Source organism: Alosa pseudoharengus, unplaced genomic scaffold (genome assembly GCF_046254945.1).
Source record: "Alosa pseudoharengus isolate Yale_2024_CS ecotype anadromous, Long Island Sound unplaced genomic scaffold, YU_APseudo_1.1 YU_APseudo_1.1_scf_14, whole genome shotgun sequence".
Classification (NCBI taxonomy): domain Eukaryota; kingdom Metazoa; phylum Chordata; class Actinopteri; order Clupeiformes; family Clupeidae; genus Alosa; species Alosa pseudoharengus.
In genome coordinates, this window is record NW_027468609.1 from 19,685,896 (window position 1) to 19,711,415 (window position 25,520).

At 40.9% G+C, this 25,520-nt stretch overlaps 2 protein-coding genes across 2 annotated transcripts; one reads left to right on the forward strand and one right to left on the reverse strand.

Annotated features, from left to right (window-relative positions):
* Positions 1-613: 613 nt before the first annotated feature.
* Positions 614-4,823, forward strand: LOC143123003 (endoplasmic reticulum chaperone BiP-like). Its single transcript, XM_076284083.1, has 9 exons — positions 614-808; positions 1,142-1,274; positions 1,378-1,609; positions 1,787-1,921; positions 2,046-2,158; positions 2,248-2,638; positions 2,874-3,108; positions 3,362-3,529; positions 3,668-4,823. Exons 1-9 carry the CDS (start codon positions 805-807, stop codon positions 4,225-4,227), a joined length of 1,971 nt encoding a protein of 656 aa, XP_076140198.1. The 5' UTR covers positions 614-804; the 3' UTR covers positions 4,228-4,823.
* A 9,132-nt stretch (positions 4,824-13,955) lies between these two features.
* Positions 13,956-25,158, reverse strand: LOC143122452 (myosin heavy chain, fast skeletal muscle-like). The gene is made up of 38 exons (XM_076283240.1): positions 24,955-25,158; positions 24,703-24,840; positions 24,459-24,615; positions 24,334-24,361; positions 24,089-24,203; positions 23,902-24,000; positions 23,497-23,560; positions 23,308-23,406; positions 23,124-23,227; positions 22,904-23,042; positions 22,230-22,348; positions 21,919-22,068; positions 21,655-21,825; positions 21,265-21,565; positions 21,104-21,171; positions 20,933-21,020; positions 20,735-20,852; positions 20,512-20,635; positions 20,264-20,400; positions 19,070-19,325; positions 18,713-18,955; positions 18,453-18,629; positions 18,219-18,364; positions 18,028-18,118; positions 17,561-17,950; positions 17,227-17,472; positions 16,931-17,127; positions 16,632-16,815; positions 16,386-16,551; positions 16,176-16,300; positions 15,780-16,088; positions 15,424-15,627; positions 15,190-15,315; positions 14,922-15,092; positions 14,732-14,836; positions 14,557-14,652; positions 14,082-14,213; positions 13,956-13,992 (listed from the first exon to the last, which is right to left on the reverse strand). Exons 1-38 carry the CDS (start codon positions 25,156-25,158, stop codon positions 13,972-13,974), a joined length of 5,808 nt encoding a protein of 1,935 aa, XP_076139355.1. The 3' UTR covers positions 13,956-13,971.
* Between the last annotated feature and the right edge of the window lie 362 nt (positions 25,159-25,520).

Consider the following 25,520-nt stretch of genomic DNA (forward strand, 5'->3'; position numbering starts at 1 on the left):
CACTCATAGACATATGTCTGTGTTCACTGTGTGCTGTGTGTGTTTCACTAATTCACGGCGTGGGATAAATGCTCACGGGATCATTTACTTATACTTATATTTTGTTATATCATTTGTTATACAGCTATTTTATGCCTGTCTCCCCAGCTATATCACGTTTTGGGAGGGGAAACACCTGATATCTAGTAGGCCTAACAATGTTAGTGGTGGATATAAGCCTTAGTGTTTGATCTGGTTTTATTATGCTCAGATGAAATCAGCCTAATCATGTTTTCGTATGCTATCTTTTCCAATTTGGGATTAGCCACATACGTTTCGAGTTATTGTTATTTTCTAACTTAAGTTTATACATTGTAAACAACATCGGAGGAATTGATAACTTCTCTCAATCTTCCGTCTGATGTAAACATTGGCAATATTTTCTCACAAGTTTCACGTGTGTCAGTCCCCTTCATAATTCAGTTACATGACGTTTGAAGGTTCAGTACGTGGGCAAATCAGCAGCGAACAGCTGGGCTGGCTGGACCAATCAACTCTTTACTATGCATTACTGGCTGACGTTGACCAATGAGACTTAAGCAGCGCGGGAGTCTCTGTCAGATGAATGGGAGAGCTTACTGTTTAAATACAGTAAACATCGGCACTCCACTACATAGCTGCTACTACGAAGATATATCAGATTTCAGAAGAAGACTATCAGAAGACTCAAAAACAGCAAGACGAAGAGACGAATCCTTGGACAGTAGCGTGTATTTCATACTTCAGGATTTCATACTTTCATACGAAGGATTTCAACATATTGTCATGGGTAAGTTGAAGCAGAGAATGTCTAAGTGTGTCGTTAGCCGAGACTTCAGCCATATCGTGAGATATTTAGTCGATAGCGAAGTGAACTTATTAGGGTAATTTAGTCAGCCAATATTCAAACATCTTGTAAATCATCTTATTCGTCAGCGATTATCTCTAACGTTGACGTTTAACGTCGGATTTAACGTTTTTTTTAGTGTTGCTATGGCGACATTAAGGAGATTTTTTGTAAAAATAATAAATATACAGTAACATTATCACCATCAGTTGTTTTGTTCTCAGTAACCATGGCGTGTCATGACATGAGCTAAAAGCAATTCTTTGTTTCTGACAGATAAGCAAAGAAACAGAACCATGAAACTGATGTGGATCTGCCTCCTGTTTGTCGGCGCAGTGGTTGCCGATGGCAACGAGAAAGAGGATGTGGGGACCGTAATTGGCATCGATTTGGGGACTACCTATTCCTGGTAAACACTGTTCGTTCTTGTGTTAGAGATTCTGGAATTACATCATGTAAAGAAACAGTCTCTTACCTTACCACACTTACCTTTTTACCCCCACTTTGTGCAGTGTTGGCATCTTCAAAAATGGCCGCGTGGAAATCATAGCCAATGACCAAGGTAACAGAATCACCCCTTCCTATGTGGCCTTCACTGCTGAGGGAGAGCGTCTCATTGGTGATGCTGCCAAGAACCAGCTGACCTCCAATCCAGAGAACACTGTCTTTGATGCAAAGAGATTGATCGGTCGCACTTGGGGTGATTCTTCTGTGCAGCAGGACATGAAATACTTTCCTTTCAAGGTGAGTTGGTCGTCAGCATGATGATGCTATGTCTAAAAACTTATAATGTTACACATACTGTGTTACACTTAGGCTATTCATTTTGAAGTAACAAATCAAATAGCAGATCAATTGATCACCAGATCAATCAGCAACCTACTAGGACTCTGATCTCACCACATATGACCCTTCCCACAGGTGATTGAAAAGAAGAGCAAACCCCACATACAGCTTAACGTTAGTAGCCAGATGAAAACATTCACACCAGAAGAGATCTCTGCCATGGTTCTCACTAAGATGAAGGAAACCGCAGAGGCATACCTGGGAAAGAAGGTAGTGATGGATGCTATTCGCTCTAGCGAGGAAAAAAAAAACAAGCCAACTGAATACCCTTTCATGGTTTTGTTAATGTGTTAAACTTTTACCTTTTACCTCTACTTTTACCTGGCCCCTGTAGGTCACCCATGCCGTGGTCACTGTTCCTGCTTACTTCAATGATGCCCAGCGTCAGGCCACCAAGGATGCTGGAACCATCGCCGGCCTGAACGTTATGAGGATCATTAACGAGCCGTAAGTATACCAACCGAGAGCAGCTCAATCTGCCTATGTGTTAAATTGAGCTGTCATAAAAAAATGTGTGTTTTATTTCTAATCCTCAGAACTGCAGCTGCCATTGCCTATGGTTTGGACAAGAAGGGCGGTGAGAAGAACATTCTGGTGTTTGACCTTGGTGGGGGTACCTTTGATGTGTCCCTCCTGACTATTGACAATGGCGTGTTTGAGGTCGTGGCCACAAATGGAGACACTCACTTGGGAGGTGAAGACTTTGACCAGCGTGTCATGGAGCACTTCATCAAGCTGTACAAGAAGAAGACGGGCAAGGATGTGCGTAAAGACAACCGTGCGGTTCAGAAGCTGCGTCGTGAGGTTGAGAAGGCCAAGAGAGCCCTGTCTGCCCAACATCAAACTCGTATAGAGATTGAGGCTTTCTTTGACGGCGAAGACTTCTCCGAGACCCTGACCCGTGCCAAATTTGAGGAGCTGAACATGGTAAGAGAAAGTTAAATTATATATATGTACACTTATTTTATGTTAATAATTGTGCAGTTCTGCATGATACATTGTGCATGTGCACACATGTAAACACATGTTAAAACACAGAAGTATACAGTTAAAAGTAAAATAGCAGTATGAGTAACAACAACATACTGTATAAGCTATATCAGTTCTTAAAATCAGAATTAGAATTAAATAAGACTGATGTATTGCCTTTTTCCCTTTGCAGGACCTTTTCCGGTCAACGATGAAGCCTGTGCAGAAGGTTCTGGAAGATGCTGACATGAAGAAGTCTGATGTTGATGAGATTGTGCTGGTCGGTGGCTCCACTCGCATTCCCAAGATCCAGCAGCTGGTGAAGGATTTCTTCAACGGCAAGGAGCCTTCCAGAGGCATCAACCCTGACGAAGCAGTGGCCTACGGAGCTGCTGTGCAGGGTGGCGTACTCTCTGGGGAAGATGATGGTATGTGAATACCTCACTTACATATAACCTTCCTCAATTTCCTTCTGGATAAATTAAGTATCTCTATCTATCTATCTATCTATCTATCTATCTATCTAACCTATGTACTATCCAATGCACCTTTTATCCGATACAGTGAACTTGCTCACACACACACACACACACACACACACACACACACACACACACACAAATACATATAATTAATGATTACAATGCAATTGTGATTTGACTCATTGTATTATTTCAACAGCACAAGTCCTTCTTCTGGATGTGTGCGCCTTGACTCTTGGCATTGAGACTATGGGAGGAGTGATGACCAAGCTGATCCCCAGGAACAGCGTGGTGCCAACCAAGAAGTCTCAGATCTTCTCCACAGCCTCTGACAACCAGCCATCTGTCACTATCAACGTTTTTGAAGGTAGGGACATTTTCATTTCATTACATGTTTCATTTAAAATGTTTAAAATGTTTAAAATGTTTTTTTTTTCTGTCTGGGTTGCAGGGATAGTAATAAAACAGGTATAACATCATAGGTCATTTTCCCTTCTTTCCTCAGGTGAACGTGCCATGATCAAAGACAACCACCTTCTTGGTAACTTTGACTTGACTGGCATTCCTCCAGCACCCCGTGGGGTCCCACAGATAGAGGTAACCTTCGAGCTCGACGCCAATGGCATCCTGAGTGTGTCGGCTGAAGACAAGGGAACTGGCAACAAGAACAAGATCACCATCACCAACGACCAGAACCGCCTGAGCAAGGAGGACATCGATCAGATGGTGAAAGACGCTGAGCTCTTCGCCGACGAAGACAAGAAGTTAAAAGAGCGTATCGACGCCCGCAACGAGCTGGAGAGCTACGCTTACTCCCTAAAGAACCAGGTGGGGGACAAAGAGAAGCTGGGCGGCAAGCTGTCCGACGACGACAAAGAAACCATCGAGAAGGCCGTGGAGGAGAAGGTCGAATGGATGGAGTCCCACCAGGAGGCTAACACAGAAGAATTTAAGGCCATGAAGAAGGAGTTGGAGGAGGTTGTTCAGCCCATCATAGGCAAGCTCTACGGCAATGCGGGCGGACCTGCCCCAGAGGAGGGTGAGCAGGACAGAGATGAGCTATAGTGGGCTTGGTGTCCACTTCTAAACATGCACAGACTCTGCTCTCTTTAATGAGATGAGCCATAGCCTTGGTGCCCACTTCCTAACATGCATAGACTCTGTTTTCTTTAATGCATAGGGCATCTCGGGTAAAGCTCAGATCTCCGCACGGACTACTGGACTAAGATAAGATAGAACCTGTTGGCTGACAGCGCCACCTCGCTGGTGTAGGCGTAAATGCCGTTTTCTTGATAATGGTTTTTTTGTTCAGTGATTTAAAACAAAGTTTTTAAAGCCTTTTTGAAATGCAGGGTGTATGATGGGAAGGCAGACAGAGGTGTTGAAGAGTGGCCAGCTCTTCCTCAATATGCTCCATGGCCTTCCGTATGATGTGCTGCTGCAGGCTGTTAAAATGTGTTGGGACAGCCTGTAGGCCTGTTCACAGTACCAATGATTATTATTAGACACCACATGATGTGTGCTGCTCTTATTTATTTCATTCATCTTATTATTTTGGGGTGGGGATGGAATTGTAATAATGGCGGATATAGGTGGATTTCAAAATATGACATGCACTGTTATTTATTTGAATCTGTATTTCATACAAAGTTTTGTGGCTTTAAAAAAAATAAATATTTATTTTGAGAGTAAGTCACCGGAGTTCTGTTATTGTTAAGCAATATGCAACAATTTGCTACATTTGAGGTGCATTTCTCAAGCAGCTAGTTTAGGTTGCATCTTCAAATTCATTCTGATGATATGTGGTTATGTGATTTGCACTATACAGTTCTATGTTTCGGACTGGAACACCATGTAAATATGACGAAACTCTTCAGAACACAACATTGCTCACTACATTGCCAAAGGACAATATATAGATACAGTAGATAGATATAGATAGATAAATAGATATCCGCTCCGCTTTAACCCTCTCTGAGGATAGGCTACCTACTGCGAGACATGTACAAAAAGACAATTACACATTCACGTCACAATTAAGAATTATTTGAATAAGACGGTAGACTAATAAGTCTTTTATTTTACAAGACGGTAGACTAATGAGTGATAATTGTTTGGCTGACAGCTTTTAAAGTAGGCTCAATTTTATTTCCAGGGAAAGGTTTTTTATGTTTTAGTCTATGTTACAGCAGGAATTAGTGCCTGGCATGTGGGGGCGTGGCATCACGATGGTTGCTTCCCAGCAAAACCCTACGCTACACGGCTGCTTTGAAATCGGTCAATATATTGTAACAATCATTATATAGTAAGTCATGGAAATCCGTAAGGGAAAAGTCATGGAATTTTACATTTGACTTAGAGTGGGAACCCTGTAAAACAGACAGTAAGGATAGTGGCTCCTCAAGCTGGTGTGTGGCGAGCGTTCTGGCGCATAATGGCTGCCGTGCATCACCCAGGTGCGCTACACATTGCTGGTGGTGAGGTTCACTCTTCATTGTGAAGTGCTTTGAGTGTCTTGAAAAAGCGCTATATGAATGCAATGTGCTATTCATATGCTATGACTGTTTACTTTTTATATAGGCCTACACTGCCATTCAAAAGTTTGGGGTCACTTAGACATTTCCATTCCACTCCATTATAGACAGAGCTGAGAGTTGTATTGTTTGCAGGGCAGCAGTTTTCAGATTACATTATGTGCTTACATAATTGCAAAAGGGTTCTCCAATGTTTTCTCAGTTAGCCTTTAATAATTTTATCAGATTTGTAAACAGAATATGCCTTTGGAACATTGGGTGAATGGTTGCTGATAATGGGCAATGTATAGATATTGCATTAAATATCAGCCATTTCTTTCAGTCATAAACAGTCATTTACAACATTAATGATGAAAACAAGGACATTTCTAAGTGTCTCCAAACTTTTGAACGGTAGTGTAAGTATGTGTGAAATGTGTTATATGGTAACATGTGATGTTAGGCCTAGTACAGTGTTTCTCAAACTTAGCTAGAAAGCTAAAAAAAAAGATTATTACATGTATTACACAACAGACCACAATCACAAGAGAAACCATGCTGTACAGTAAATGCTGCTGGAGAAATATCTACTAGGCCAGTGTTTCTCAAAGTGTGTGCAAGCCACCCCAAGTGGTCCGCAAGCAGACATGGTAAAATATAATATAGATGAGTTGTTTGCAACATTGATCCAACTTGTATGTAAATCCAAACAGTTCTGCAACACTGCTTATGTAAGCTACGCCAGTTTAAATCATATGAATCCTCTGACACAATAAGCAAGGTGCAAAGACAATAAGCAAGGTGGTTCAGTGAGTAGGTCTGTTGTGTAATACACTGTTGAAATCTTTTTTTTAGCTAGGTGGTCCGTGAGGGTTTTTTTTTTTTGGTTATGTGGTCCTTGGTCTGAAAAAGTTTGAGAAACACTGCTCTAAACAGTTTCTCCTGCTCTGTCGCTTTCTCTTCCACCTCTTGTATCAATCTTTCTTCCTCCTTCACATGTTTTCAGACTCTCTCTTTCAGACTCTCTCACTTTCTCTTCCATCTCCCTTATCTGTCTTTTGTTTTCCTTTACTTTTTCTTTCAACATTGTCTCCTGCTCTCTCACTTTTTCTTCCATGTCTCCTATGCGTCTTTCTTCCTCCTTCATGTGTTTTCTCAACATTCTCTCACACTCTATCACTTTCTCTTCCATCTCCCTTATCTGTCTCTCTTCCTCCACTGCTTTTTTCTTGATATCATTCATCACTCTCTCCTGCTCTCTCAGCGTTGTTGTCATCTCTCTTTCTCATCACCCTCTCCTCCAGTCCTGTCAGCTGGGCACCTTGTCTCTCTTTCTCTTACATCGCCCATACATCATAAATGAACCAAAATGCCGGACAATCTCAAATATGAGCTTCCAATAGAGCTTATTATGACCGCCGCGCAGCGAAGCTGCGGTCATATAGGTTTAGTCAGATTTTTTTTTTATTATTATTTATTTTTTTTCTTTTTCGCATGTCCAAATTTCCGTCAATGATTCCCGGGACACTGAAAGACCGGGGTAGACGAAACTTGGTGGGCATGTAACCCCATATGGATAGCATGGAACCATCGTTTTTCGTTTTGATCTGTAGCCCCCCCGCTGGACTGCACCCCCCGAAAGGAGGGTAGGGCAGACACAGTTTTCTGTGAATATCTCGAGAACCGTAAGGTTTAGGAGGACCATTTTTTTTTTGTATGTTGATCTCAAGGGGCCATGTCAACCCATTCCATAACCACTCATTTCATGTATAGCGCCACCTAGTTAAAGAGGCCCTATGCAACAATTTTAGCAAAAATGACCTTAATTATGCAGGTTGAGAGTCGTTCTGATGGTTCTACAACACTTTTTGGGTCGTTTGGTGGGTGCTTCGTCTCCCCCTAGTGCTTCTCCGCGGAAAAAACGAATATGCAACTTTCTGGTCACGGTCGGAACACATCCGGATGTAACTTGGCGGAAATACTCGAAAATGTAGTCAGATTTAGTCAGATTGTAGTTTCTAAGAAGACTGCAAAACGGACTCCGACTTGGCTTTGTTGCTGTTGAAATTGTAAGTAGCCTACCTTTGGGTGAACTTCGTTTTTGTAATGTGATTTTTGCTCGACCGTTTTATTGTGAGCCCTATGTGTTTAGCTTGGTTTATTGATGCTAGCTCGCTAGCTATTGGGGGTTTAGCGTAGCAGTCACTTGCTACCGAAGCTGCAGGGGGAGCTATGTCGTGAATAATGCGAGCCCAAATCAGGCGAAAACCCAGAAACAGCGAAGGAATAACCAGACCTGCATAGGGCTTCTTTAAACACAAAAAAGTAAAAATGAGGTGTTGTAATCGCAGGTATCTGTGACCTAACATAGTCAAAACTGCACGAAATTGGAAGTGTAGGATCATTATGAGACCCTCTGTATGCACGCCAAGTTTCGTGGAATTCTGTTCATGGGGGGCCACACAATAAATTCATTTATGTTACTATACACCAACTGGCCTGTAGGTGGCCGGAGACAGTTTTCTGTGAATATCTCGAGAACCGTAGGGCCTAGGAGGTCCACCTTTTTTTTGTATGTTGATCTCAAGGGGCCATGTCAACCCATCCCATTACCACTTATTTCATGTATAGCGCCACCTAGTTAAAAATTCAAAAGCAAAAAATTAGGTGTTTTCATCACAATATCTCTGGCTGACATGGTCATAACTGCACGAAATTGAAAGTGTAGGATCATTATGAGACCCTCCGAATGCATGCCAAGTTTTGTGTACTTTCGTTCATGGGGGGCCTTACAATAAAACAATTTATGTGTACATTTAGTGACGTACACCAACAAAGATTCCCGGGACACTGAAAGACCGGGGTACACAAAACTTGTTGGGCATGTACCCCCACATGGATAGCATGGAACTGTCATTTTTCGTTTTGATCTATAGCCCCCCCGCTGGACTGGACCCCCCGAAAGGAGGGTAGACCAGACACAGTTCTCTGTGAATATCTTGAGAACTGTAGGGCCTAGGATGACCATTTTTCCGTATATTTGCCTCCAGGGGTCATGTTAACCCAGTTCATGTGCACACATGTGCACAAACAGATACACACACACACACACATTCACAGTAATCATACGTATGACCAGGGCCGGCCCGAGGCATAAGCGAACTAAGCGGCTGGGGGCCCCCAATCGAGTTTCTTTTTCTTTTTTTTTACATAATAAATAACGTAAACAAGTGACATCAATGAATGAATAAATGAAACAATTATCATTCAAATCAAGAAAATTATGATTTCATGATCAATATGCCTGCCTACTGCTACTGTGTCAGCCTTTGAGTCACGCGCATAAAGTAGACACCTCGGTGGATAGACAATTCGTGCAGACACTGCAACAAGTTCAACAATCGGAAGAGACGGTAATGTTAAGACAAGTCACAAAAAAGGACGTATCCCTCTGGTGCCGAAAACAGAACGAAGAAAATGACAGAGGAGGAGAAAAACGAGCAAGATACAGGTATGTTTTGCATGATTATTTACAGTATGTTTTGTGCTTGAGGTAGCTAGCTAGCTGTCATGATCGATCTAATATAAGCCATCACCAGAGCTAAATCTCCGCCATCAACAGAGAAATGTCTCCCATTAATATATATTTATCTAGATGTATTTCAGATGTCAAGGATATTGGGATTGTTTTGGATGTTCAATCAAGCATGTACCCTAGCTCTAGGTGGGCTTATTATGTCGTAAATTAAAGTTAGCTAGCTGACTGAAGTGGACATTAGCACTACAGTAGCTACATGAAAACGTAGCTGAAGGCAAATTTACCACAGAGGGATTGTTTCTGATTTCGCACCTGAAAGTGTTGATAGTTTATTACTGCTCTATAATATGTGACATAGTGGTAAGTCTGATAGCAACAACAGACTAAGCCCAGGCTCCCAGTCCCAACCCAACCCACTGACTAGCGCGACTCTGGGCATCGGTAACGTTCCAGCTTCATAGGCAAAGATGGAACAGCAGTGCGCTCTGCTCTAAGATCTTTGGAGAGAGATGGTAGTGTTTGAGAAAATATACCATGTTGGGTGGGGAGACTTCTGTGATGAAAATAAACTTACATTTGATTAAGATAGTGGCAAGTGATGTAGCGGTGCTACCCTAATATTTAGGCTGCAGTAGATCACCATGTTAAGCGTTCACCATACTGCAATTAAGTATACTCTTTTGATTATGCCTCATTTGCCAATAGAATATGAATTGTTACATGTGGAATTGCTTGTTATTTGAGTGTAAGTAATGATAGCAAAATAAACTCATTCTGCTCGATCAACTATGCACTTATGCAATATATTTTTTTTTTCAGAGACACTGTTGAAGTCCTTTGGAGCACATCTCTACCTCTACCTAACTCTACCTACCAGAAGGTGAGGTTTTCTTGATGGCAAATGGTTACATAGCCTGTTAATATGACACGACACATTTAACATTGTTTTTTTAAAAATTTATTTATGTATTTATTTAATCATTGCAGGTTCGTCCACTGCAGAGTTGCAGATGCCTAAAAACCAGGAACGAAGTAGGAATAATCATCTATTTTTTGGGACATTTTATTTTTGATTATTAATGTTTGTCTATTTTGTTTTTATTTTGTAGTTGAAAATTGCTCATTTAATGCACATTTGCGGATTTGTTCAGCAAATCTGTTGAAAAACAAGTCATTAAACTGATGTACTTGTTTACAACAAATACAAATGCTGTTGTATTTTGTTATTTGTCAATACAACTTCAGTAAACCACCCTTAGTGCTTCACTTTGAATATGAATGTTTCAAATAAATCTGTGATTTTAGTACCCTCTAAGATTAAAAGGTGACAGGGTTGGTGTAAATAACAACTATATTAATACATTGGTTTACCAAGCACATGGGGCCAGAAGTCTAGATTGGAGCCCCAAAACATTTTTGGCATGTGAGCAAGGATGGATTACTGAATGAGCCTACCGAGCCCAAGAGGTCAAGGGACCCTGAACCCCAAGTAGTTGTGTGAATTCACTACCAATAAGTCAAAAAGCAAAAGGCTATGAATCTGAACAAATTTAGGTACTGCCCTTCTCCAGCTGACCATCCCAAAAATGCACCAGAATACAGGAAATCACATCTAACCCCCCCCCCCCCCCCCCCCACACACACACACACACACGCGTTTGTACCCACATTTGCACAAACAGGGTAGGGGGAGAGGGTCCTTATGCATCTGTGTCCAGGGGGACAGTAGTTCATAATCAGTCGCTGTATTAATACATAACCTCACTGTATTAATTTATAATATGACATTATAGTGTGAAGTTGTCAATTATCGCCAAGCACAGGTGACTGCGTTGTGGGAGGGGGCCCCCAAATCAAATTCTGCTTAGGGCCCCCAAAAGGCTTGGGCCGGCACTGCTTATGACACATACTCACACAGTAGACATATGTACGCTTCCATGCACAGGCACATACGCAGGCACGCACACACACACACACACACTCACACACACACACACCCACACACATAACATAAACATAACACAAACAATCAAGAATTTCTCATAATTATGAAAAGGCAAGATGGAGGTGGGGTTGTATAAAATGAATTTTACATGTAAAATCTATGAACTAATCATGTTTTGGTACTTGTTGTCTAGCAGATACCAGTGAGAATTGATTGTGGATAATGCAATTTAGTGAGACAGTTAGAATCATATAGGCCTTTCAGCGTGATTTCTTTTTGTGGAAAAAATGTGCTGGACTGGGCGGCGGTCATATTTTGTACCGCTCTGCGGTACATCTAGTTAATGTATAGAGTACATACTGCCACTCCCACTGTCTTGCCCACATCTTTTGCCTCCTTCGGTCCACAGCCTCTCTCATTCGCCGCAGCTCGTCCCTCATCCTGTCCCTCGCCACCTTTCTCTCCAGCTCCTTCACCCACTGGTCCAGCTCTCTCTTGTCAGGAGTCGGCCTCCTCAGCCTCCTCTCCTGGAAGTTGGGGTCCAGCTGCCCTTCAGAGGGGACACGTGGAATCCTAACAGACCTTTCGGCCATGGTTAGATCACCAGGTCTTGTGATCTATGCTATTTGGCTTTCTTTCTCTGTATCTGTAACACTGTAATGTGGAAGAGATACATCATTTGGCCCAGGTGAGACTATCTTTATCATTTCGAAGTCTCTATCATTTCGAATTTTGCTTAACATTAAATCTTTTCATATGTAAGTCTACTATAGCGGCCGTATGCCACTTCGTGTGTGTGTGTGTGTTCGTGTTGTATTGGTACTTTTATTTTGACATGTAATTAGCATCAAAGTCACGTGGGCAGGGGTGTAGTAGGGGAGAACCGGCACAATTGTAACACTTTTTTATTTTTCCAATTCAAACTCGATTTACACAAAGACGATAGACTTGAGAGTTGTGAAATTTGACCAGAACAGAGTTGTACATGTCTACTCCATGAAAGTTGAAACAGAATTTAAAAAAGATGTTATAGTTTGTCAATAATTTAACTTAACAGCCATAAAAAAGTGCGGTACAGTTGTAACAGTAGCGTCATGAATGTAACAGTGCTAAAATCGTCTGTTTTCATATAAAATCAAGAAAAAAAGTCCAAATGTATGACTGTTAAAGATAATTTATTGCATTATTGATTAGCCATTGCAGACCATATTACGGTGTTATGCTAGCTCACAATAACCTTTAAATATTTTGGCAGTATCCACTTGATAAAACCAGTAAATATAGTTGATAAACTGCTTATTTATTGGTCCAACAGTGATATTTCAAGTTGCTGTGTTAACTTTAATTGGGTGATGGCGGCACAAAAATCATAATCCATAACTCGCAATGAGAATGTTCGCGCATGTGCGATAAAATCAGTTCATTTTGCCATAGAGACTGGTAAGTGACCTTTCATCAATCCAGTTGCAATGGATGAACTGTGATGAACTGCCCTACTTGTGATTGTTTAGAGATTTTAAAGGTTTTATAACAATGCTACAACTTTTTTGGCTATTCTACAATCTATTCACCTTTGCAGCGCCAGTAGGCTACTTTCTGTGCAGCCGCACACACACACACAGGCATGCCAAACAAGCATACACAAAAGTTTCAAGAGTGGGGGATGGAGTAAAAGATGGAGACAAATTGATTAGTGTGATTTATTTTCGCGGAACGGATGTACAGGACTGAGCGGCGGTCATATTTTGTACCGCTATGCGGTACATCTAGTTTAAAAGGAAATCATGAGAGCAAAAGTAGTTCCCACTACTGACCATTTATAAACTGTGATGGGGCACAGCCAGGTACAACACTAGCCATAGCAGAGCGGGCAGAAGATCATTGAGAACTAAACGTGAATTGTTGTTAAAGCGACAGTGCACAATTTATACGTTTGTTAAACAGCATCAAATTAGCAGTATTTTTTAAAGAGCAATTCATATTTTAAAACAAAATTTCTGTTGATACTAAATGATAGGCTATAAAAAATGTATTTGTGTGTGTGTGTGTTGGGGGTTGGGGGGGCAATTTTCAAAACCCAATGTGGACCTTGAGCCAAAAAGTTTGCCCACCCCTGCATTAAAGCAACAATTCATAATGCATTATGAAGATTGCTAAAGAGTCTCATGCTTGTTTGTGAATTATTTTAATTATTATTATAATTACTTATGATCGTATTATAAGGTGTAATGAATGTATGCATGTGGTTAAAGTGGGATTTGGCAGGTGGGGGAACCCTAAAATACAGTGTCGGTGCAACAGGGAAAAATTACCGTTGGACAACATATTGAGTGTCGTGGTGTAGCAATACATTTTGGACAAGAATTGCTAGCTTCTTGGTCACCTCTGTACACACGAAAAATTAACTCACTATTTATTTTAACAATATCATCGTGCTATATCATTGGTATGAAAGAATATATTTATTATTACTTTATCTGAGGTGGCGGAACTGCGTTCTTCCCCGTCCCCCACCCACTTTACCTGTGCATAACTCATTATAAAAGTGACCTTCATAGAAAGTGTTACTGCATCGTTCATTATTGGCAAACAAGTCTGTTTAAGCCAACAATCTTAAATCTTAAAGTGATTTTAAATGTAAATAAGGGAGTCAAAACATGTTACAAATTCTGATCACAATTAATTCTGATTGTAATTAAAAAAACAATAAACTCATATTCTGAAGAGACTTTTATTATGTAGGAGTTACAGAGTGGCCACAGTAATCAGGATATTAATCCAAATTAGTGACTGGTCAGAAGATTTCACAGGATTTACTCTGCAGCCTCCTTGCCCTGAGAAAGAGAAATTGAGGAATGAAATGAAATTGACTATGAACATATGAAGGCTTATAATACATTGAAATATGGCAAATTAGATTTACCTTTCCAGAATCACGGCTCTTTGCTCTCATCTTGTTGACCTGGGATTCAGCAATGTCAGCACGCTCCTCAGCCTCCTCCAGCTCATGCTGAACCTTCCTGAACTTAGACAGGTGGGAGTTGGATTGCTCCTCCTAATAATGAGAAAGTACAGTATGTTTGAGTGCAGATGCTTCTGTTTTGAAGCAAGCCAATCATTTTTTGTGTTAATGAAGATTAATTTATGGTCCAGGTGATGGCAGTTCTTTTAACATGTTTACTTTAAAAACAATGGACTTAAAGGACTAAGAGGTACAAAATGTTTTGGTGTTCATCCTTCCTGGTGCTTTCATTACAACTGACGATGGTGTTTGGATGAACCGAAAAGTTGTTTATCTTTTATTATTTTAGTCCAGTGTTTTCATATTAGACATTATCGTTTTTATTAATGTGAAAGGCAATACATTTGACCATATAGCAACACAAGAAACAACTTACAGCTTCCTCAGCCTGTCTCTTGTAGGCTTTGACCTTCATCTGCAGCTTGTCAACAAGGTCCTGCAGTCTGTTGACGTTTTTCTTGTCCTCCTCAGTCTGAAAAGAAAAAAAATCTGTCAATCATTGTCCTCCTCGAGATCAATGCTGTTCAATAGTGGTGAAAGAAACGTTGTACCTGGTAGGTGAGCTCCTTCACTCTCCTTTCGTATTTGCGGACTCCCTTGACAGCATCAACACCACGTCGTTGTTCATTCTCAATCTCACTTTCCAGCTCACGAACCTTTACATAAGCAAGATCTTCATTTCACAATGTCTTCATTTTATTTATTACATTCTGAATATCCCACCCAAGTTTAATCACTTACCCTGGACTCCAGTTTCTGGAGTTGTTTCTTACCACCCTTCATGGCCAGATTCTCAGCCTCATCCAGGCGGTGCTGCAGATCCTTCACAGTGACCTCCAGGTTCTTCTTCATCCTCTCCAGATGAGAACTGGTGTCCTGCTCCTTCTTCAGCTCCTCTGCCATCATGGCAGCCTGAATAATGGGAAATTGTGTTTTAGACCACACAATCTACATACAGTATTTAGCTCATAATATAAAATACTAAAGTTCAAAACAAAACATTGCTCACATCAGTGATGGCTTTCTTGGCCTTGTCCTCAGCATTTCTAGCCTCCTGGACGATGTCATCAACCTCACCTTGGATCTGAACCAAGTCAGCCTCAAGCTTCTTCTTGGTGTTAATCAGACTTGTGTTCTAACATTCAGAAATCATTTCAAATATGTTACATGGTGAAAAATATTTTGAAAGAACTGCAGGTACGATTAAAAAGATTTTTTGGGGGTGAGAAAAATATATCCCCACCTGAGAGTGCAGGAGGCCAACACGCTCACTGGCATCAACCAGCTCCTGTTCAGCCACTTTGCGGCCTCTCTCTGTCTGCTCCAGAGCAACTCTGAGCTCCTCAATCTCAGCCACCATCAGGCCGTTCCTGCGCTCCACCATGGCAACCTGCTCCTTCCCGTCTTCTTGTCCTCTGACAGCATCATCAAGGTGCAGTTGGGCATCCTAATAAAAAACATGACAAAAGACATGCCATACTACCAAGAGAGAGTTTGGACAAAATCATATAATATTGATTTATGGACATTCTTGAACTATTAAACAAATAGTAATTATGGTAAGATAGGATCCTTGGACTGCTTTATTGTGTAACTGACCTTGAGTTGACCCTGCACATTTCTCAGTTGTTTCTGGGACTCAGCAGCCTGGCGGTTTGCATGGCTCAGCTGAATCTCCATCTCATTGAGGTCTCCCTCCATCTTCTTCTTGATTCTCAGGGCATCATTTCTGCTCCTGACCTCAGAGTCCAGAGTGCTCTGCATGGTGTCGGCTATCCTCTGGGCATTCCTCTTGATCTGCTCCATCTCCTCATCCTTCTCCGCAAGCTTCCTGTCAACCTCACCCTTGATCTGGTTGAGTTCAAGTTGGACACGAAGAATCTTGGACTCCTCATGCTCAAGAGTTCCCTAAACAAGAAAATCAAGAATTTTTAAATATAAACAGCATCTTAATAACTGTTTCTCACTGTGTAGGAAACCCCTCCTGATTTTTACCTCAGCCTCTTCCAGGGCTGTCTGGATCTCAGTCTTTTCAGTCTCTACAGTCTTCTTGGCCTTCTCAAGCTCATGGATGCTCTTTCCAGTTTCACCAAGTTGCTCAGTCAGATCCGAAATCTCTTCTGCAAATATGCAGTTATATTATTACAGCAAACATAGTCTTAATATTTTTTGAGTGGGATATGTATTGGGTTGTTTTTGACTCACGTTGCAAATTCTTGCTCTCCCTCTTCAGGGTCTCAAGGTGGTCAAGAGACTCCTCATAGGAGTTCTTCATCTTGAACAGCTCAGTGCTGAGAGAACGAGCCTCTTTCTGGGCACCCTCCAACTCTGCCTGACCCTCCTCGTACTTTTGCTTCCATTCTGCCAGGACCTTTTAGAAAGAGTTGTTGTTGTGAGTCTTATACTTATTCACCTACATTCCACATCTGAATGATGTTTTGGAGGTATTACCTTGTCAAAGTTTCTTTGCTTCTTGTCAAGGTTGGCAGCTAGACCATTGGCTCTCTCCACATCAATCATGAGGTCCTCAACCTCACCCTGGAGTCTCTGCTTGGTCTTATCTAGAGAGGCACATTTTGAATTGGTTGCCTCGATTTGCTCCTCAGCCTCCTGGAGACGCTGGGCAAGCTTTTTTCTGAAGGAAAAAACATCAGATTTAAGACAGAAAATATGATGATTTTTTTAAGAAAACAATTGTTTTAGTGAACAAAATATGTCCAAAACTGTGTTTTTGCATCTTTAGCACATACTTGGACTCCTCAAGCTCCTCAGTGCGCTGAATGGCATCAGTTTCGTACTTGGTCCTCCACTGAGCAACTTCGCTGTTGGCCTTAGACATGCCACGTTGAAGCTCAGCCTTTGCTTCCTGCTCTTCCTCAAACTGCTCCCTTAGAAGGTCACAGTCGTGGCGAGCAGACTGAACAGCATGAGCCAGGGCATTCTTGGCCTGTTTGTTAACAAGTAAGGGTGTTTATGAAAGCATTTCCCCAAATGTGATTGATGTAGTCCAATTTCTTCATTTCATGCACACTGTAGGTAACAGTACCTTGACTTCCTCTTCATTCAGTCTCTTCAGCTCCTCAACTTGCTGTGTGAAAGCCTGCTTACTTCTGGTCAGCTGAGATACAAGAGCATCTTTCTCCTCAACCTGGCGGCTAAGCTCACCATTTTCAGTCTGAAGTCTTGCTCTCTGACCACTGAGGTCATTGACCTGACGGGCACCCTCATCACTCTTGGCCTTGGTTTCACCGAGTTGGTCCTCAAGGGTGCGGCACATCTTCTCCAGATTTCCCTGTTTATGAAAATGCCCATTAGTAGAAAAACGTTTATTGTAAGTTGGTTTGTTTAAAAGATAACATGAGGGAAAACATCTCATCAACCTTAGCTTTAGCAACAGCCTCCATGTTGCTGGCGAGATCATCTATTTCCATTTTGTATTCACTCTTCTCCTTCTCAAGCTTCTGCTTGACACGTTGGAGGTTGTCAATCTGCTCTCCCAGCTCAGCCACGCTGTCGGCCTGCTTCTTACGGAGAGCTGACGCAGTGGCTTCGTGCTGAAGGGTGGATTCTTCAAGGTCACGACGCAACTTCTGGAACTCAGCCTCACGCTTCTTGTTCATCTCAATTTGAGCAGCAGTGGCACCACCAGCTTCCTCAAGCCTCTCACTGATCTCTTCAAGTTCCCTGGAGAGATCAGCTCTCTGCTTCTCAACCTTGGCACGAGCTGCACGCTCAGACTCAATCTCTTCCTCTAGTTCCTCAATGCGGGCCTATTGAAAAAAAATATTATGTTAGTACAACAGAAAACTGCAAAATGGAGTTGAATAATGGTGGAGAATAATTAAACCTGAAGCTCCTTGATCTTTTTCTGTAGCTGAGCACCAAGTGATTGTTCATCTTCAATCTTACTAAGAAGTTGACTTGTTTCAAAGTCCTTCCTGATTAAAAAAAACATTGAAGAAAGGAAGAATCATTTTTGAAGTTGGCTGCATAAATGGGAATAGAACAGTGATATTTTGTAATAGATAATGCCTTTACTTCTTTATCTTCTCATCAGACTGCTGCTTGTCATTCTCCAGATCCATGATGGTCTCCTGGGCCAGCTTCAGGTCACCCTCAAGCTTTCTCTTGGCTCTCTCAAGGTCCATACGGAGCTTCTTTTCTTGCTCCAGGGAACCCTCAAGCTGTCAATTTAAAGTGTGAGGTGAGTATGTGTTAAATGGTCAAATTTCAGTGTGAGAAGTTGTCAAATGTTGATTCTTTTGTACGTACATCATCCACTTGCTGTTCAAGCTTAGTCTTTGATTTGGTCAGAGTGTTGACTTTGTCTTCCTCTGCTTGAAGATCATCAAGAGTCTGCTGGTGGGCCTCTTGGAGGGCTTTCTTCTCCTTTGTCAGCTTAGCAAGGGACTCATCCTGAGAGGCCATCTCTTCAGTTAGGTTCTTGACCTGCACATAGAAAGTTTTACATCAGTGAACAGTGTAAATAAGATACTACAGACCACATTAATCAGCCCTTTATAAATACCGACCTTGTTCTCGGTGGCATGTTTCTCCTTCTCCACTTTGGCCAAAGTCAGCTCCAGATCATCAATGTCCTTCTTGAGCTCAGAGCACTCATCCTCCAGTTTCCTCTTCTTGGCAGTCAGCTCAGCATTGATTTCCTCTTCATCCTCCAGTCTCTCGGTTGTCTCTTTGAGCTTGGCCTCGAGCTGGATCTTACTTTTGATAAGACCCTCACACCTCTCCTCAGCATCATTTAGACCCTCATTTCCCTATTGTAAATTAAAGATGGAAGCATGACAATACATACTTTCTATTGAAAACACAATTCTGAGACTGGGTAGTTGTATGATTGTGAATATTGAAATGGTACAATATACACTTACAGATGACACTTGCATCGCCAGGTCATTCCTCTCTTGCACCAGAGCAACCATCTTCTCCTCAAGCTCCTTCTTCCTGGCTGTTGCCTTTGCACAGTCCACTTTGAGTTTCTCATAGTTCTCCTTCATGTTGGCCAGCTCCTTCTCAGTTTCAGCACTTTTCAGCAAAGGCTTGATCTTGTAGTAAACCTTCATCCATGGCCAGGTCTTGACATTCATAAACGAGCGTATATTGTACTGGATGGTGTAGACAGACTCCCTACACAAGAAGGGTCGTGAAATGTATCCTTAAATATAGGTTGTAGAATGACTGTATAACAAGAATTGTGTAGAAAGAAGGGATGCATCCATATTATAATCGTATATGATCATTTACTACCAGATCACCGATCTCCTTCGCAGTTCTACCTTTTTTTGGCTATGTTTCAGTCTGACTCTGTTTGTCTATGAACTAAGACACCAATAGCCTACATTAGACAGAAAGTAGCCTAAAGGTGCATTCATAAATGAGTTTAGTCATTCGGTTGATACATAAAACATCTCCGTGAATTCAAACTCTCGTTTGGAGGCACTGCATAGTTGCATAAGGTGTGTGTGTGTAGCCTGTACATGTCTTGTACTGTTAAATTTAACTATTGTATTGTTGTTATTTGTAGGTGGCTTTGGACAAAAGCGTCTGTTAAATACCATAACCATAACATAATGAAAATGGACAGATCCCGTCATCAGCTCAACTCTTATAACAGGTCTAATCAAATATAGACCGGAGGAGGCGCAGATGAAAAAATAGGATGAGAAACACTTGACACTTGAAACTCTTGTATACTCTATATTGTCTCGCCAACACCGGCATCTACCATTTTTGCTGTAGGACTAGATCTGTAGAGGCAACCGACAAGCAGAGCGCAAAGGCTAATAGGCACGAATAGGATGATGGTCTCTATATTTTTAATTTTCCCTTCACTCTGCTCCACGGCAGCTGAAACTAAACAGTTTTTTTGCCCAGAAGACCTATTGTTTGATACCAAATATTATCGTTACATTCCTAGTAGAAAGTGTAATAGGATCTTCTCAGACATACTTTTGAGAAATACATTTCATGTAGGGATAACGAGGCACACTTTACAATTAATAGGCCTACTACTCATACTATAGCAGTCTTTTAGACTTCTGAGTTCCTTTGATATACAAATTTACCTCCTTTCCATCATCTTTGAAAACTCCCTCCTCATCAGGTATGCACGGCAGAGAGCCTGAGTCATTGTGACTAGGTTAGCCAGTTTCTCATCTCGCATCTCCTCAAGGTCACCCAGCAGACCAGCTTTGAAGAACACCTGAGGGATGAATGAAAATATAAGCATCTATCTGACACAGAAAAAGCTGTGCTCTAGTTTGTACTCATGAGATACAGATAATACTCATGAGATACAGATAAACCTATCTACCTTTGTGTGTCCAAACATGTACTGGGTGTGATCAACATCAATGGATCCCAAGAGCTTCTCAGCAGCCTTCTTGTTATCAATGAACTGGCCGTCAGGGATGACACTGGCATTTAGCACTTTGTATCTGGACAGAATAAATAAATGTCCATATAGAGCATTACTTTTCTCCTCTATAAATGCAGTATTGAATAAGTGTAATACTTCATTGGCTTTCTCAGTTCACCTCTGCTTGAAGTCACCATAGAGGATTCTGCTTGGGAAACCCTTTCTGCAGATTCTGATACCCTCGAGCACACCATTGCACCTGAGCTGGTGGATGACCAGGAAGTTCTGCATATAACCTGTCAAATACATGTCATTAGATCTCAATGTAATACATGAGTAATGCACTCATCTTTATTGACTTCCAAGCGCACTTTACCTGGTTTCTTAATTTCATTTGGAATCAGACAACGCACAAAGTGAGGATGGGTGCTCCTCAAGTTGGTCATCAGTTTGCCCAAGTTCTCCTGTTGAGATAAGAATGCAGTCAAAACATGCCCTCACCTTTCTTTTAGATGATTGATTTGTGTTATTGGGTAAATATACATACCCTGAACTGTGATGACACAGTCTGCATGGAGCCACCCTTCTTCTTCTTCTTACCACCACCACCAGCCTCTGTTGACATAAACATTATTCAATTATTGAGGTATACATATATATAAATTCATCAATGGGTATTTTTACATTAGCTTGTAGAGTTTTTGTTACCTTCAACAACAGGTGGGTACAGGACAGGCAGGAGTTTAACTCCCGACTTCTGGTACAGCTGTATAACAGAATCGTTCAGTGGATCCTTGTTCTTCTCTAGCCACCCAGTAACATTGTAGTCCACAGTGCCGGCATAGTGCACCAGGGAAAAGTGGGCCTCAGCCTTGCCCTTTTTGGGCTTGGGCTTCTCAAAGGCCTGATTTTTGCCAAGATGCTGGTCATACAGCTTGTTCTTGAAAGTGGTGTCAGAGGCCTTGGGGAACATGCACTCCTCTTCAAGGATGGCAAAGATTCCCATAGGCTTTTGGAAAAATGAGCTTAGTTTTAAAAGTGGATATTAAAAAACAATACAAATCTAGCACCAGGCTCATTTGACTGATTAAAACTGACCTTCTCAATGAGCTCAATGCAAGCGGCTAAGTCCATGCCGAAGTCAATGAACTCCCATACAATGCCCTCTTTCTTGTATTCCTCTTGCTCCAGAACGAACATGGTGTGGTTGAAGAACTGTTGCAGTTTCTCATTGGTGAAGTTGATGCATAGCTGTTCCATGCTGTTGTACTGTGATTGAAAAACAGTTTGTAATATGAATGTTCCCTACTGAAATTATTCTACATTGTGGTGTGAGTGAAAATGGTGTTAACTTATCCTTACATCAAAAATCTCAAAGCCAGCAATATCCAGCACACCGATATAGAACTGCCTTGGCTGTTTAGTGTCCAACATCTGGTTTATACGAATGACCATCCACAAGAACATCCTCTCATAGATGGACTTGGACAAGGCCGAAACTGAGTTGTTGACCTGAAACAGAATATTTAAGCAGGGGTCATCCTATGCCAAAAAGTAAAATGCTAATACGATAAAAGCAGGTCATTTTACTAATAGTAATTCTGTCCTAATACTGCCAAATGGTTTGTCATCTTAAGTGAACTTTTTAGTGACTAAAATAAAAAAAATAATACCTGTGGCACAGTCTGACCCTTGGTGACATACTCATTTCCGACTTTCACTCTTGGGTAGCATAAAGCCTTCAGCATGTCAGCGGAGTTCAGGCCCAAGAGGTAACAGATTTTGTCAGCAGCTAAAAAAATGTGCAACAGTGAAGCATTTTGGTGAAATGTATAGCGACCAATTTCATACTCCACACTCCAAACAAATTTGGGACAACATATGAAACAAGTCCACCTCAGTCTCCTCTCCCTAGATCAAAAGTTTGTCCAAGATAGTGTTAGATTAAAGGCTATATGTCTCACAAAAACATAAAAGTATCTGAGTGACCATTGTTTTGTAAATGTTTGTCTTTAAATTAAGATAGATACTTTCTTAATCTTAATCCAGAGGGACATTTAGAATATGAATATACATGATTACACATAAGTTGTAATAACATGATGGTATCACAATTTTGTGCATGGTCATGGTGTAGCATCGTTAACATTACTGCTTAATAATCAGTCGTCCCAGATTCACTTACCGAATCTGCCAGTGCCAGTCCGTTATTGTCATTTTTGATAAAAGTGTTTACTAGATATCAGTCATATTTAACTTTAATTTAACATAAAAATTATCTCAATAACTAAGAGTACCTTGTAGTTATTACTAGAACTGACTGATTCAGTAGAGTGTTGTAACCTACTCTCAGTGCCATCAGGCTCAGCCTGCTCTTCACGCTGCTTCTGCTTGAATTTCATGTTGCCATGATGAAGCACAGCACCAGTCAGCTTGTAAATGGTGACTTTCTCCTCTGCATTGAAACCCAGAATGTCAATGGCATCCTAGAATGATAAATTATTTGATTATTTTAAAACTATCTTCAAGAAACTGAAGAGGGGAAAACCCATTATTTGAAGACTTACATCTGTGGCATCCAACTCCTCTTTGTCATCAATGCTCGCCACAGTGATCTGACCCTGACTGCACATTGGGAAGTCATAGGGGTTGGATGTGATGAGGGACATTTCTGTCGGGATTAAAAAATGAATTTACAAATTCAGAATTACATTTATTGTTTGAACGTTTGGTGAAAACCAAAAACCGTACCTATAATTTCAGGCTTGTGGTTGGTCATCATCTGGAAGAAGATGTGGTAGCCTCTCTCATCAGGAAGCTGGAATGTCACTCTAGACTTCTCCAGCAGGTCTTTTTACGCAGGGAAGGATGTATTGTCAATTGATACATTTAAGGCAATAAAAGAACATTTCTACTGGTACTTGGAACGATTATACTTACAAGTCTCAATATCAGCACTAGCCAGTTTTCCAGATGTGGCAAAGTGAATTCTGATGAATTTTCCCTGTTTGAGATTACATTTTGACATAACATGTATTCATTTAGCTCATGCTTTTAACCAAAGCAGGTAACACATGAGGAAAATGCTCAAGTATTCAATAAATATTCAGTAATAGACCTAACAGTAACAATAATAACAATAACAATACTGCCTTTACTAATAAAAAAAGCAGAAGATGATAGTGTAGAGGTTTAAGTAGACATTGGAGGATGTTTTGAAAAAGAGATATTAATAGATATACTGTAAAACAAAGTGCATTATAAGTTTGAGTTAAAACAGTTGATTCTATCTAAAAACAAAACAACAAAAAACATGTAAGAGATTAGATGATAAACTAAACTTACAAAACGTGAAGAGTTGTCATTCCTCACTGTCTTGGCATTACCATAAGACTCCAGCAGTGGGTTGGCGGCAATAATCTGGTCTTCAAGAGAGCCCTGCAAGTCAATACATATAGTCATTAAAAGTTCATGTCTGTGTTGCTATGTGATAAATTAGCCTATAAATATGCAAGGGGTCCTATGCCTTAATTTTTCCACTGCTGCCGGCTGATGCATCTGACTTCTTCCCACCAGCCACTGCAATTGTTGCAAAGTACTGGATGACACGCTTAGTGTTTACAGTCTTGCCAGCACCAGATTCTCCGCTGTATTAAACAGAAGATATTGCAATTTTTTATATCATAATTACAAAGTTTACCAGAGTATACAGAGGACGATGTAAAGGTTTAGCCTTTTAATAATGTAAAACGTTTTAAGCGATGCATGGACACTTACGTGATCAGGACAGACTGATTCTCTCTGTCTGTGGGGAAAAATAGAGATTGACATGAATGGTTAATTTTACATAAATGAATCAAATATATAATTATTCAGTGATGGATTTAAAACTGAAAGCATACCTTGGAGCATGAACTGAAATGCGTTGTCAGAGACAGAGAAGATGTGGGGAGGGGCCTCCACACGCTTCTTGCCTCTGTAGGCATTCACCACTTCTTGGTCGTATACTGGGAGCCACTTGTAGGGGTTCACAGTGACACAGAAAAGTCCAGAGTAGGTCTAGAATGAAGAAATGAAGAAGATAGTTTTTTAAGCTTTTCAAATTCATTTTATGTTTTTTAATTTATTTAAAAGTGTAAGGCTTACGTAGATCATCCATGCTGCATAACGCTCTTTGAGGTTATACAGGACAGACGCTTCATTGAGGTGGGTCATCATGGCCATGTCCTCAATTTTGTCATATTTGGGAGGATTCAAGGGGAAGACTTCGTCTTCCTTCACTGTCTTTTCCTAAAACCAATGTAGAAAACAGCTTTAACAAAGAGATGTATTCAAGAAACTTTCTGTGAAAATGACATTTTTACATCAGAGCAATTTCAACAGCCTTGCTTAAAGTACCTCCTTGGTTTCAAGCGTTTCAACAACGACTTTGCCACCGTCCTTCTTTTTAATTGTACCCTTGACGTACAAGTCCTCTTTATCAACCACAAAGCAAGCAGTCTTTGCATCAAAGGGCCTGGTTTGGGCCTCAAGTCTCTCCCTCTCGGGCTTACGAAGGTAGATGGCAGCTTTGCCATACGTGGCCATATCACCGTCCCCCATGGTTGCTGGTTACTGCATTATTCATAAACATGAAGAGCAGACAGTTTTCAACATAAAATGCTTTGCACAATCAGACATGTACAGACACGGTACTGTTAATAAAGTGGTTGACAGTCATTAGTCGACAAAACCACAGTTGTTTGTCAGACTTTAATATATGAAGCTTATCAATGTACATAGGGTCCTCAAACGGCAATTCATTAAAAAGTCAAATAAAAAACAGTCATTTGATATCTAAATAATAATGGAACCAATTTATTGCAATTATTGCATTATTTTCCTGAAATGTAATCCCATTCCCCATTATACTATTCAAATACATTGAATATAGGATTGGCAGTACTGCAGACAGTAGTAATGAC

Excerpts from the sequence above, each read along its gene's own strand:
- LOC143122452 (XM_076283240.1), bottom strand. The coding sequence starts at position 25,158 with ATGGGGGACGGTGATATGGCCACGTATGGCAAAGCTGCCATCTACCTT. Across the intron at positions 15,628-15,779 it reads ATGTGCAGGGTCAACTCAAG|GATGCCCAACTGCACCTTGA; the intron begins GTCAGTTACACA and ends GTTTTTTATTAG. Across the intron at positions 14,214-14,556 it reads AGAGACAGGCTGAGGAAGCT|GAGGAGCAATCCAACTCCCA; the intron begins GTAAGTTGTTTC and ends TCTCATTATTAG.
- LOC143123003 (XM_076284083.1), top strand. Across the intron at positions 1,922-2,045 it reads AGGCATACCTGGGAAAGAAG|GTCACCCATGCCGTGGTCAC; the intron begins GTAGTGATGGAT and ends TGGCCCCTGTAG. Across the intron at positions 2,639-2,873 it reads AATTTGAGGAGCTGAACATG|GACCTTTTCCGGTCAACGAT; the intron begins GTAAGAGAAAGT and ends TTCCCTTTGCAG.